We start from the raw sequence: 11,104 nt of genomic DNA on the forward strand, positions 1-11,104 counted from the left end.
TCTCCCCAGAACTACATCAGCTGCCATGACCCCGACAACGACGCCCCTCTGAGATGGCCAGATGTCCCGTATCAGATCTTGGGAGGCCCAACAGCAAACAAGGTTATTTTTGACCAAAGGAACGGGATCTATGTCTTCTTCCTTTCTATCGTGGATCCCTACTACAGGTGAGCAGGGGCGGGTCGCCCTGCGCCAGAGGCCTGGGGGCGGGGGGATGGCTCCCCTAGGGCAGGTCACACACGTGAGGGACCCACCTTTCTCCCACCCCTTGGCGCGTCCCGGATAAACATCAGTTTTCCCGGCAGCCCAGACTGTCCCTGGGAAGGATGATACTTTTAAGTTCTGAAAGACATCTGTTCACTCGCTAAATAAGTCCTTACTCAGAGCCCATGCTGGGCGCTGGGGCAACAGCAATGACCAGCGGCCACGTCCCCGCCCTCGGGGACCAGAATCACCCCCGCAAACCACATCCCGCTGGTGGAGTGCAGGAGCTGACTCTTAAATATGCAGGGGTTTGGGAAGCTAACTGTCTTTGCACTGGTAGCCTGAGGTCAGCTACAGGGGGAGAATTCACACCATGGGAATCGGCGCTCCCTACAAATGGTTGCCACCCCCGTGCGCGAGGACGTTTCTACATGTGCTGGTCTGGATTATCAACGTCTCCCACCGGACGGGGCACTAGGGGACAATCCCCCGCATCATCTGTCCTCTCCAAATACAAAGTCCGCCTCTCTAAGCACATGGAGACCCTGCCTTCCCTTGAGAGCCCATACCCTGACCTAGGAGGGGCCAACTCTGGGATGGCCATGGGCGGGAGGCTTGGGGTGGCACATCCGGAGGAGAGAGGGGACTGCCTTCGAGCCCGTCACCTCCTCTCTCCGCACCGTGCTGCCAGCTGAACACTGCCGAGTTCTCCTATACGCTGGGTCCCCTCTCCTGGGATGCCCTTTCCTCCTGGCCTGCTACCCCCGCCTGCTGGGTGCCTGTGGCCCCATCGTGCCCGCCCTGCGCTTCCGGTCAGCAATGGGTTGGTCTGTCTGCCTCTCTAGGTTGAGCCTGGGCACGGAGTTGAGGGGACACCCTGTCCCCAGAGGAGGGGAGGACAGGGATGCTGGGAGGGAAAACATGACTGTCGCTAAAGCACTCGGATACAAGCTGAAGTGAACACACATGGAACTCGGTGTCCCAGCTCAGCACCCAGGGCCCAATGGTCCCGTCTGTGGGTTTTAACACATTTACCGGGGTGAAGGGCAGTGCCCCATGGCCTCTCCCTAACCGCCCCTTTGCAGTTACTGTCACCTGGAGACCACCTTCAGCGTCTACGTCTACGGGGCCTTGCCCCCGTCCATCATCCCGACGACGGTCACCATCATCCCGCTCATAATGGCCATGCTGCTGTCCGTGTGGTCGGCCTACATGATCCCCAAACTGCTGCACACCGAGAAGGGCCTCAGGCTCAAGGAGTTCTGGATGAATCTGTGCAGGAGACTCAGAAACCTTTGCCCGTGTTTCCAAGGCAGGCGCTGAGCGCACAGCGGAGGAGCCCAGAGTTGTCTTAAAACAAAGCATTCTGGAAAAGAGCCAGCGGCAGCGCGTATCAGGCGTGGTTTGTTTTCCCGACACCCCACCGTCACTGTCTCTCTCCACGTCCTCACGTCAGAGTTCCTCTGCACGTGGCACCTACATGGGCTGGGACAAGAGGTGGGCAGGCCGGTGACATAAACCAGCACAGGCATCGGGGGGACAAGAGGCAAGTCTCCAAAAAGCAGGAGACGCGGCAACGTGTCCTGTAGAGGACAAGGCCCAAGGACAAGTGGGGGGATGTCTGCAGGAGACCGCGACCTGCGGGATTGCATTTCCTGGGTACAAACCCTAACGTGTATACAAACGCGTACACGTGTGTTTTGCTATGTGCACGAACATGTCGGGCAGATTCTGCATGTGTACGTGTGTATACCTGGGACTCGTGTGCGTACGTATGCACGTGTCCACGCATGTGCGTGCAATGCACGTATACACCCATAGCGTGTATTCACCCAGGTTACACACACACGGGCACAGACCTATACACGTGTATAGATATGCATGCCTGTTCTACACATGCATGTAGGTAGCACGTACACGTGTGCACAGACATGTGCACACGCGTATATACAATGTACACGGGTACGTGTAGTCTACCTACCCGTTCACCGGGGTTTCCCTCCCCACCCACCGCCTCATTCTGAACCCCAGGCGGCCCGGGACAGCCATCCCGTCCTAAGTCCCATGACTTTCCCGATTATTCTTAGGTGTATATTGTGGGCGTCCTCAGTTGTCCCAAACAGTCGCGATCCAGTGGCGGGGAACCTCCACGCGCACACCTACCCCGCCCTCCCTGGGCGGGCGTCTCTTGGCAGCGAACATTTCTCCAAGGAAACCGAACCCCTCCTCTTACGTCATGTGCCAGGGCCTTGCCTTCACCGAATGCCCTGGAGTTTCGTCTCAAAGATACCCCAGATGGGGCTGCGGGGAGAGGGGGGCTCAGAAGGAAGCTGGGCGAAGTGAGCTCCCGGCCTCTCTGTCCAGGCCCAGAACAGGGCCGGGCGGGGTAAGCGCAGACGCGGCCACACAGCCCGCAGCACGGTTCCAGCAGCTGTCTCTCCCCCGAGCTTGGGAATGAGGGTTCGGGGAAGGGGGGCCCACCCCAGCCACCCCCAGGGCTACCCCGGCAGAGCCCAACAACGAAGGTCCCAGGGACCCAGCCCAGGCCCTGGGACAGGAGGGTCCCTTCCTCCTCTGCAGGGGGAGAAGGCGGGGGGGGGTGGGGGGAGGCCTCATCTCCCACCCCTCTCTGGGCAACCCGTTCACCACTCAGGCAACAGATCCTTACAGAAATGGACGGCATCTCCCCACCTTCCGGAAGCACCCATCCCTGCAGGCTGACTCCCAATTTTCCGGGGCTCGGAGAGGGCGGGTTTAGGATTCCCCGGGACTCTAAGCCTCCGCAGCTCAGCTCTGGAAGCCCAGCACCCAGGAGGTGCCGAGGGGCTGCTGGGCCTTCGCGTGCGAACCAGCGCCCCCGCGACAGGGCGGAGGAGGGGACAGCCCCCCCACAGCCAGCCTCAGCCCACCGTCCCTGGGCCCTGATGCGACTGAGCCGACAGTGAGCCGAGAGGTCAAATCCCTTTTAATGGGGGCCGGCTCCCAGGTCCTGCCTGGGCCCCGAGGGGGCGGCGCTGGCCGGGCCCGCAGCCTGCTTGCCCTTGCCTCCCTGCCTCCCCTTCTTGGCGGACGGGGTGCCGGCCTTCCTCCTGCCGGGCAGCTCAGGTCGCAAGGCTGGGGCCACGGTGCTGGCGGCGGGGGGCCCTGGGCGGGGCGCCGGCTCCTCATCAAGCGCCTTGAGGCTGAAAAGGCAGTCCACGTTGGACACGGCGTCCAGGATCTCGGGCACGCTGTAGTCAAAGGACAGCAGTTCGTCCGGCAGGTGCAACGAGCGGATGTCACTGGACGAGTCGTCTCCGCCGCCCCCGCTATCCGGCAGGGCCGGCCCGGGGGCCTTGCGAGGGGACCCCTCGGGCTCGGCGTTGCCCGGCAAGCAGTCGAAGAGTTTCATGGCGTCTTCCAGAAGCACCTTCTCAGGCAGCACGAAGGCCCTGGCTGCCTCGGGGGCCCTGGCCTCGCCCGCCCCCAGCGGGGCCGCCTCTGCCTCGGCCACCTCGGGCTCCCCGGGGCCCGGCGGGTACAGCAGGGCCGGCCCGGCACCACCGCCCTGCAGCTCGTTGGAGGGGAAGGCCAGGGGCTCACCGGGCCCACGGAGCTGACCGAGGCTGCCCCTGAGGTGGCCACAGGCGCCGGGGGGCAGCGCGGCCTCAGCGGGGAGCGTGATGAGCAAGGGAGGCAGCCTGTTCTCCTTGGGGGCAGGTGGGGGCGGCCCTGGGCCTTCCTTGAGCAGGGGTGGGGGCAGCTCCATGAAGGCGGGGGGCCCCCCTTCCCCCGCAAAGCCCAGAGCCTCCGGCCCCGGCCCCTCGGGGGGGAAGTAGGGCATGAGGTACTGGGGGCCCCCGGGAACGGGCAGGTAATGCGGGTAGGGCGGGGGTGGTGGGGCCGGCACTGGGGCTTTGAGGTAGTGCTGGGGCTCTAGGAGGTAGGTGCCTGGCGAGGCGGGGCCCCCCGCCGGACCCCCGGGGGGCCCCCGACCGCCCACTGCCGTCAGCTTGTACGGGGACGACTGGCCGAAGTCAGTGGTGGCCCACTCGATTCGGTAGATGCGGGGGTCAAAGAAGCACCCGCAGGGTGCCATCTGGAAACCTGCAGGCCAGGGAGGGAGTTCTGAGAGGAGCTCTGGGAACCCCCATGAGGGGAGGAGTACAGGGGGGATGGGGGAGAGGCACAGCCCAAACCTGCAGGGCCCATTTGAGGGATGGGGACACAGCTCCTGCCTTTGGGGACCCATCTGGGAGTCAGGGGCCCTGGGCATCATTTGGGGGGCACCTGTCTGGGAATGGGGGGCACAGGCTTTGCCCTTGAAGGCCTGAGAGACAAGAGACACAGGCCTTACCTTCTGGGGGCCACCTAAGGTCAGGGGCATGGGCAAGACAGGCCTAGACGGCTCCACGTCCCCCCCAGCCCCCCCGAGTCCTCGTCAAGGGTCGCGGGGAGGCTGGTACCTGCCGGAGGGGCTGGAAACACCTCTTTCTCCGGGTTTAGGGGCTGATACAGGTTGGAGGAACCTGGGGACAAAAGCAGGCAGGTGGGTGGGGGCCCGAGCCCCGGTCCCCCACCCCATCGGGCACCCCCACGCCCGCCCCACATCTAGCGCCCTCCGACTCGTACCCACAGTAGGAAGAGGCTCCGTGCAGGTGGGGAGAGGCTGACTGCCTGGCCCCTCAGTGCCATCTGGGCCCCGGGGGCTGAAGCCTTCTTGGGGAGCTGTGGGCGCATAGAAGGGTTTGGGGTGCTGCATGGGGAGGCAGGGGTCCCGGCCCGGGCAGGCCAGGAGGGCAGCAGGTGGGAGCACTGGCGGGCCACCCGGAGAACAGGTTCAGAGTCCTACAGAGTTCTGTTTGCCTGGTTACTCTGGGCGGCGGGTTCCAGGCTGCGGCCCGCCCACTGGTCGGGATTCCGGCGTCAGGGGTTGTGGGGGGGACGGCCAGGGACAGGCCTCACAGACGGCAGGGCAGACCCCGGACTCCCGTGTGCTGCCTCCGGCAATGCTCTGGACTGCTCCAGAGCGCCTTCCTCCAGGCAGCCCGCCCGGACCCAAACCCACGCAGGCCGAGGCCCCCGCCTCGTGAGCCCTTGTGGCTTCCTTGCGGTTTGAGCCTCTCTGGGCGGCAGCGGCGGGCGGCACAGGGCTGGGCCCATGGGGACGGCCGGGGACTCTCGCGGATGAGAAAAAAAAGGGAACCGAGGGGGACAGGGACGGCCCGGTGTCGAGACAAAGCCGACCGGAGCGGGACGGGGAAGCCTTGGGGTGACAGAAAGGCCTGGGTTTTAAAAGAATAAAATTTATTGTCTGCTCACGCAGCAGGAGACCCCGCTGGGCCCTCAGACGCCCCTTCCCACCCCCACGACTACTTGTACGCGTTGGCCTTGTGCTTTGGCAGAAAGACGAAGTTGGGTGGCACGGGTCCCAGCAGCATCTCACTGTGAAGAGGCAGAGGGCAGAGGGCAGGGTCAGGCCTGGGGCCCCCTGGCCCCCCCAGCCGTCCACACGGCGGCACCTCGGTTTCCTGGCACCTGATTCGGATCCAGTCGGCCGCCTTCTGGCTGGCCATGAGCGTCTCCAGGTAGTCGCGGCCCAGGTAGTAGGGCGGCCGCTCGTTGATCCTCTGCGGGAGCCGCTCCAGCAGGCCCACGGGCACGTACCTGCAGGTGGCGGGCGCGGGGTCAGGCCAAGCCGGCCACCCACAGCCCCCCAAGCCGCACAGCGCGGGCGCCCACCTGCACAGGAAGGAAAGCCACTCGAGGAGGAATCGCCGCGTCTTCTCCACGCCCTGCGTGTCTGAGCCCCAGTGCTCCAGGCCGTAGCGCGTGAAGTCCTGCAGGATGGCCAGGCGCTCGGACGACGAGATGTCCCAGTGCCGCTGCTCCTTGATCTCCGTGAACAGCCACGGCTTCAGCAGGGCACCGCTGCGGGCGGGCGGGGCAGGGGGCCGTCAGGACGGAGCCCTGGTCCCTGCCTCGCAGCTAAGCTCACCCGACCACCAAAGCCCAAGAGTGCCAGCCCACGCGGGCGCGAATGTCCGGTCCCCTCCCGACCGCCGCCAGCGGCCGGGACCCCATCTCTCCGCCCCGTGTCCTGGCAGAGCCACCTGCTGGGGACGGAGAGCGGGGGGAACGAGGCAGCGAGGCTGGGGGCGGCGGCGGCTGTAACAAAGCTCGGGTGCGCCGGCGCCTTCCCCACGCTCTGCGATACTTCCACGCACGGAGCACACTCACCGGGCGATCATGATCCCGGCGACGCCAGTCTGCATGGCACGGTTGGCATCCTCATACGACAGGATGTCCCCGTTTCCTGAGGGACAGAGGCTGGGGTCTCAGGGAGCCGCGTGTCGACGGGAGCTCTGGGAGAGCTCCTGCCAGCCCAGCGACACCCACGGGGGCAGGGAAGGGTCCCGGCGGTGAGGGGGGGGCGGGGAGGGGGGTCCAGGCATGCGGCCCGAGAGAGAGCAGGGCTGGCGGGAGGGCTGAGCCGGGTGGCGGGGGACCCACCGAACAGGGGCATGGGGCTGGCCGCTGTCACGCACTGCTCGATGTACTGCCAGTCGGCCAGCTTGGTGTAGCGCTGCTCCCGAGACCGGCCGTGGAGCTGAAAAGGAAGCCACGGCGCGGGGAGGGAGGACCCAGGAGGCGGAGAATCAGACACAGAGAAAGAGACCCAGAGAGATCAAGAGGGACGGGCTGAGAGGGAGAGACAGAGAGGCAAAGAGACAGACGGAGACAGAGATGAAGGGAGAGCCAGAGAGCAAGAGGGAGAGACGGGCAGAGAGGGACCATTAGGAAGGGCGGCCGAGCGCTCCCGCGGCCCCGACACCCTCTGTGCCCCGAGACCCACCGTGACCAGGGCCGCGCCCCAGTCCCGCAGCTCGGGCAGCAGCCGGTGCGCCAGGTTCACGCGCTCCTGGACGCCCGTGCGGATCTTCACCGTCAGAGGCACGTCCAGCACCTGCGGTGATGGCTACAGTCAGCGGGGCCCGGGGCTGGGCTGGAGACAAGGCAGGGACGTCGAGGCACGTACCTGGTTCATGCCGCGGACGATCTGCTGGAACTTGGCCGAGCGGTTCATGAGGGCACAGCCCCCGCCCTGGGAAAAACGGGCGGCTGGAGCCAGGGAGGCCGGGACGCAGGCCGGGCCTGACGCCCTTCTCAGCCTCTGCTGCCCAGACAGGCAAACCGAGGCACAGAGATGCCCGCGGGTCTCCAGGGACTCGGCAGGGGGCAAGGCCAGATCCCAGGCTTCTGCCCCACCCACACCATGGGGGTCCAGGGCCGAGCGGCCGTTACCTTCTTGTACACGAGGTCAATGGGGCACCCGACGTTGATATCCACAAAATCCACCTCGATGGTGCGGTTGAGCAGCTCGGCGCACTTGGTCATGGTGTCAGGGAAGGCGCCCTCGAGCTGTGGCAGGTGGTGAAGAGCTGGTCCAGACCGCCCCCGCCCACCACGGGGATCCGGACAGCGGCCCCGTCTTCCCGCAGTGGCCCCGGGCCAAGGCCCTCAGCCCTTGACGGGGCATCGGGTCAGCGCTCCGGCCCACGGCAGAGGCAAGAGGGGTCTGGGAGTGACTGAGTCGGAGATCCGGCCCCGAACCCTGCTCGAAAACCAGGCAGCCAAGAGCCCCTCGGCCCTTCCCGCCTCCCTCCCTCGGGCAACACCCACCTGGACGCCAAAGACATCCTCGCACTGGTGGCGTCTGAGCAGAGCCCACTCGGATGTCTGGCCCTGCAGCAGGTTGGTGCACACGGCCATCTCCCCACACGTCACGTCGGCCCCGAAGCGCTTACAGATCCGCCGGAAGGGCAGGTTCCCGCACTGGGGGGCGGTGGGGGGAGACGCACACACGTGAGGACACGGCAGGTGGGGACCCCGGACGCCCGCCCCAGCCCCAGGACCCACCAGGCAGGGGAGGTCACTCGGCACCGTCGGGCTGACCTACCGTGGTGAGGGGGGCCAGGTACAGTTTGCCGTGGATGTCCAGCTGCAGGGCAGTAAACACAGGGAAGCTCGCCCCTCCGGCCGGGCTTGCGAGGGCTCTGGAGCCTCCCCTCTCCCCTGCCTAGCACCTGCCCTGCCCTGCCCCGCCCGGCAGCGCCCCCCTCCGCGCCTCAGCACACGTCAACGCATCCCTCCACGAGGACCACTCCGTTCTCCGCGCGCTCCTCTGCTGCAGAGCTCCGACCCGACTGCCAAAACCCCACCCCGATGCCCCTTCCTGCAGGAAGCCTTCCCCTCTGCCTCCCTCCGTCCCAGCCCTGACTCTCTGTCCAGCTCTCTCTGCCCCCGCCGCTACCGGTGCCCCGAACAAGAAGCCCGAAACACGTACCTTTCTCTTCTCACAAGGCCGCAGCCTGACTACGTCCTCATCCGTCAGGGGCCCACGGGTCCACACCGAGCCGCTGGGAAGGGCACCGGCGTCCGGCCCCGGGAGGGCCTGCTGGGTGTCACCACTGTCCTGCCCGGGGGCGCTTTCGGCCCCCGTGACCTCGGGGACTGCGGCAGCGGGGGAGGGGCCTGGCACCCGGTCCCTGCTCAGCTGGCGTAGGGCCTGCTCGGCGCGTTCAAAGCGGACCTTACGCTTTCGCAGCAGCTGCTGCAGGGCCTTGTCCAGGCCGTTGCGCACGGGCGGGGCCTGGACCCACTCCTCCCGCACTAGGTTCTGGCCGTCGGGTCCCAGATGCGCCCCGGCGAAGCGGCAGGTGACACCATAGGGACACCTGCCGAAGGTCTCGAACAGCACACAGCGGGGGCCCAGGTCCGACGGCTTGGTTTCCAGGTAGCGACCCACGTCATGCAGGAAACGGCAGCGGTCACCAAAGAAACACTTTGCGGCTGATTCCTGCGTGGAAACGAAGAGGCAACGAGGGAGGACGGGAAGGGGCTGAGACAGCCGGGCAGCCTGGCCGAGAACCTCAAATCCCTCCCCTCCTGGTTGTGTGTCCTTGGGCGCACGGGTGACATCATCGAGCCTGTTAGTCCAGCCGAAAGATGGGAATAATGATGCCACTTATGTCATAACTTCCTGAGGATCAAACTGGGGGCATGGCGGCTCAGACCGCAGGTCTCTGGGACTTTCAAGCAACAATTACTCACCTGGACCAGGGAGGGGCAGAGCCTATTATTGTCATAGTGGGTGGGTTTCATGTGGGGCCGCCCTTTGTTCTGGCCCCGGGCTCTCTTCTGAACCTGCGGCTGCTCCCCAGGTTCAGCTGCCTCCCCCGTCTGCCCATCTTCCAGTCGGATCCGCTTGGCCTCAGGTTCAACCAGGTCATTGCCACCAGGGTCTCCTGCCTCGGTTTCCTGGCTGGGCTTCTCCTGCCCTCTGGCTTCCAGAAACTCGTGGAACTGCTCCTTGGTGGTGAGGTATCTGCCAGTGGAGAGGCGGTGGGAGAAAGGGCTTGTGGAGGGAGTCCTTTCTGGAGCTCAGTCGCAATGCACGCTGGGGAAAGGGGCTGAGAACGCCTGTCCCTGCTTAAGTGCTTCTGCTGATGGGAAGCGCACTACTTAGAACCCGCCGACTACTGGCCCGGATGCACCTCGAGGCCACAGGCAGGACCTATTTTGTGCCTGGGTCCCACTGCCCACAGCGCTGAGCCAAACTACAAACAGACCTGAACGTCCCTGGCCACGCTCGGCCAGAGAAAACTACATGTCCCTGCATGCCTTGCAACGGGGCCACAGCCGCCACATTCCCCAGCGTGCCCCACGGCCCTCGCTTCAGACACAAGCCCGAGGTTGGCCGGAGGTGCCCCAGTGCCATTCCCGCCGTACGCGGAGACTACAGTCCCCAGCACGCACTGCGGCCCCGGCCGCAAACCCCTGCCCGCCCCGGCAGGCACCGTGGGGTCCTCCGCACACGTGACAGCCCCCAACGCGCGCGGTGTCCGGAGGCGCCGCGGTCCCCGCGGGCGGTGGGACGGCCCAGACCGAAGAGCCTGCGAGCTTCCCGTGTGGGCTGCTGCCCCCGTCGCCCAGCACGCCCAGCACGCCTTGCAGCTGCCGGGAAGGCCTCGTGAGGTTCTCCCCCGGCCCCGGCGACTCACTGAGGTTTAATGGGCGCCACCCCCCGTTCCGGCGCGCTGGCTCCCGAGTCGCCGCCGCCACCACTCTCTGCTGGGGCCTCCGCCGCTCCCTCCGCCATCGGCCGCCCTCACGCCCGCCTCGGAGTGCGGCGGGAAGGCCTTCCGGGTCGCGAGTGCGTCTTCCCGGTCGGGCTGGGGAAACGCGCAGGCCGGGGCGCTCCAAGTGACGCCATCGTACGAGCGTCGACGCGTGGGGGCGGAGCCTCGTGGGGGCGGAGCCTCGGGTCCCAGGCCCGGTGGTGCCGCTGAGCTGTTTGCGGGGCGCGCAGGTGCTTCTTGACTCTCCCGCCGCACGCGGGCCTCCCCCGACGGGCCGCAGTCGGCCCACAGGAGTGTGTAAAAAACTTTAAAGCTGGGGTTTTTAAGCAAACTTAAATTCCACCTACTTTTACGCGGGGGCATTCATTCCACAGGCAATTAGTTGAGTGCCCGCGTGCCACGTGCTGTCCTCGATGCCAGAGCTACAGCAGCGACTGAAACAAGACGAATCCCTGCCCTGGAGCGCTCGTGTAGGAGCCGAGGTGTGGGCGGAGCGGTTTGTCCCCCGTCGCTGGCCTCGGCTGCCCTCTGTAGGACAGTCTGGGAATAAGGCGGTGGAATTAGTGGAATCCAAAACTGGGAGAAGCCACTGCAGTCCTTGCCGAGCTGTGCTTGGGCCGGGAGCTCACTCCTCCCTCCTAAGATGCCCGTGCTATTTGTTCGATGAGGGTCCATCAGGAGTCTCCCCGCACCGTCCGGCAGGCTCCCCAGCTCCCTAGGGAGATAGTTGGCTAGGTGGGCAAACTGAGGCCCACGGAGGGCTGCCTGAACGTAGCCTC

The 11,104-nt window shown here is 65.8% G+C and overlaps 3 protein-coding genes across 3 annotated transcripts in view; 1 reads left to right on the forward strand and 2 right to left on the reverse strand.

Annotated features, from left to right (window-relative positions):
- The window catches only part of CATSPERD (cation channel sperm associated auxiliary subunit delta), a 44,880-nt gene extending 43,296 nt beyond the window's left edge, over positions 1-1,584 (forward strand). Inside the window, exons 21-22 of the mRNA XM_043586310.1 lie at positions 10-167; positions 1,290-1,584. Of these exons, the coding sequence (XP_043442245.1) occupies positions 10-167; positions 1,290-1,527 (396 nt within the window). The 3' untranslated portion in view covers positions 1,528-1,584. The remainder of the gene's footprint in view (positions 1-9; positions 168-1,289) is intronic.
- Positions 1,585-3,151: 1,567 nt separating this feature from the next.
- Positions 3,152-5,358, reverse strand: PRR22 (proline rich 22). The gene is made up of 3 exons (XM_043586313.1): positions 4,816-5,358; positions 4,650-4,712; positions 3,152-4,290 (listed from the first exon to the last, which is right to left on the reverse strand). Exons 1-3 carry the CDS (start codon positions 4,943-4,945, stop codon positions 3,170-3,172), a joined length of 1,314 nt encoding a protein of 437 aa, XP_043442248.1. The 5' UTR covers positions 4,946-5,358; the 3' UTR covers positions 3,152-3,169.
- Positions 5,359-5,473: 115 nt separating this feature from the next.
- On the reverse strand, positions 5,474-10,478 carry DUS3L (dihydrouridine synthase 3 like). The gene is made up of 13 exons (XM_043586311.1): positions 10,248-10,478; positions 9,298-9,571; positions 8,531-9,043; positions 8,144-8,185; positions 7,867-8,019; positions 7,489-7,605; positions 7,223-7,288; positions 7,040-7,150; positions 6,697-6,793; positions 6,424-6,499; positions 5,926-6,114; positions 5,722-5,850; positions 5,474-5,628 (listed from the first exon to the last, which is right to left on the reverse strand). Exons 1-13 carry the CDS (start codon positions 10,343-10,345, stop codon positions 5,556-5,558), a joined length of 1,938 nt encoding a protein of 645 aa, XP_043442246.1. The 5' UTR covers positions 10,346-10,478; the 3' UTR covers positions 5,474-5,555.
- Between the last annotated feature and the right edge of the window lie 626 nt (positions 10,479-11,104).

The sequence above is a fragment of the Prionailurus bengalensis genome, chromosome A2 (assembly GCF_016509475.1).
Source record: "Prionailurus bengalensis isolate Pbe53 chromosome A2, Fcat_Pben_1.1_paternal_pri, whole genome shotgun sequence".
Taxonomy (NCBI): Eukaryota; Metazoa; Chordata; class Mammalia; order Carnivora; family Felidae; genus Prionailurus; species Prionailurus bengalensis.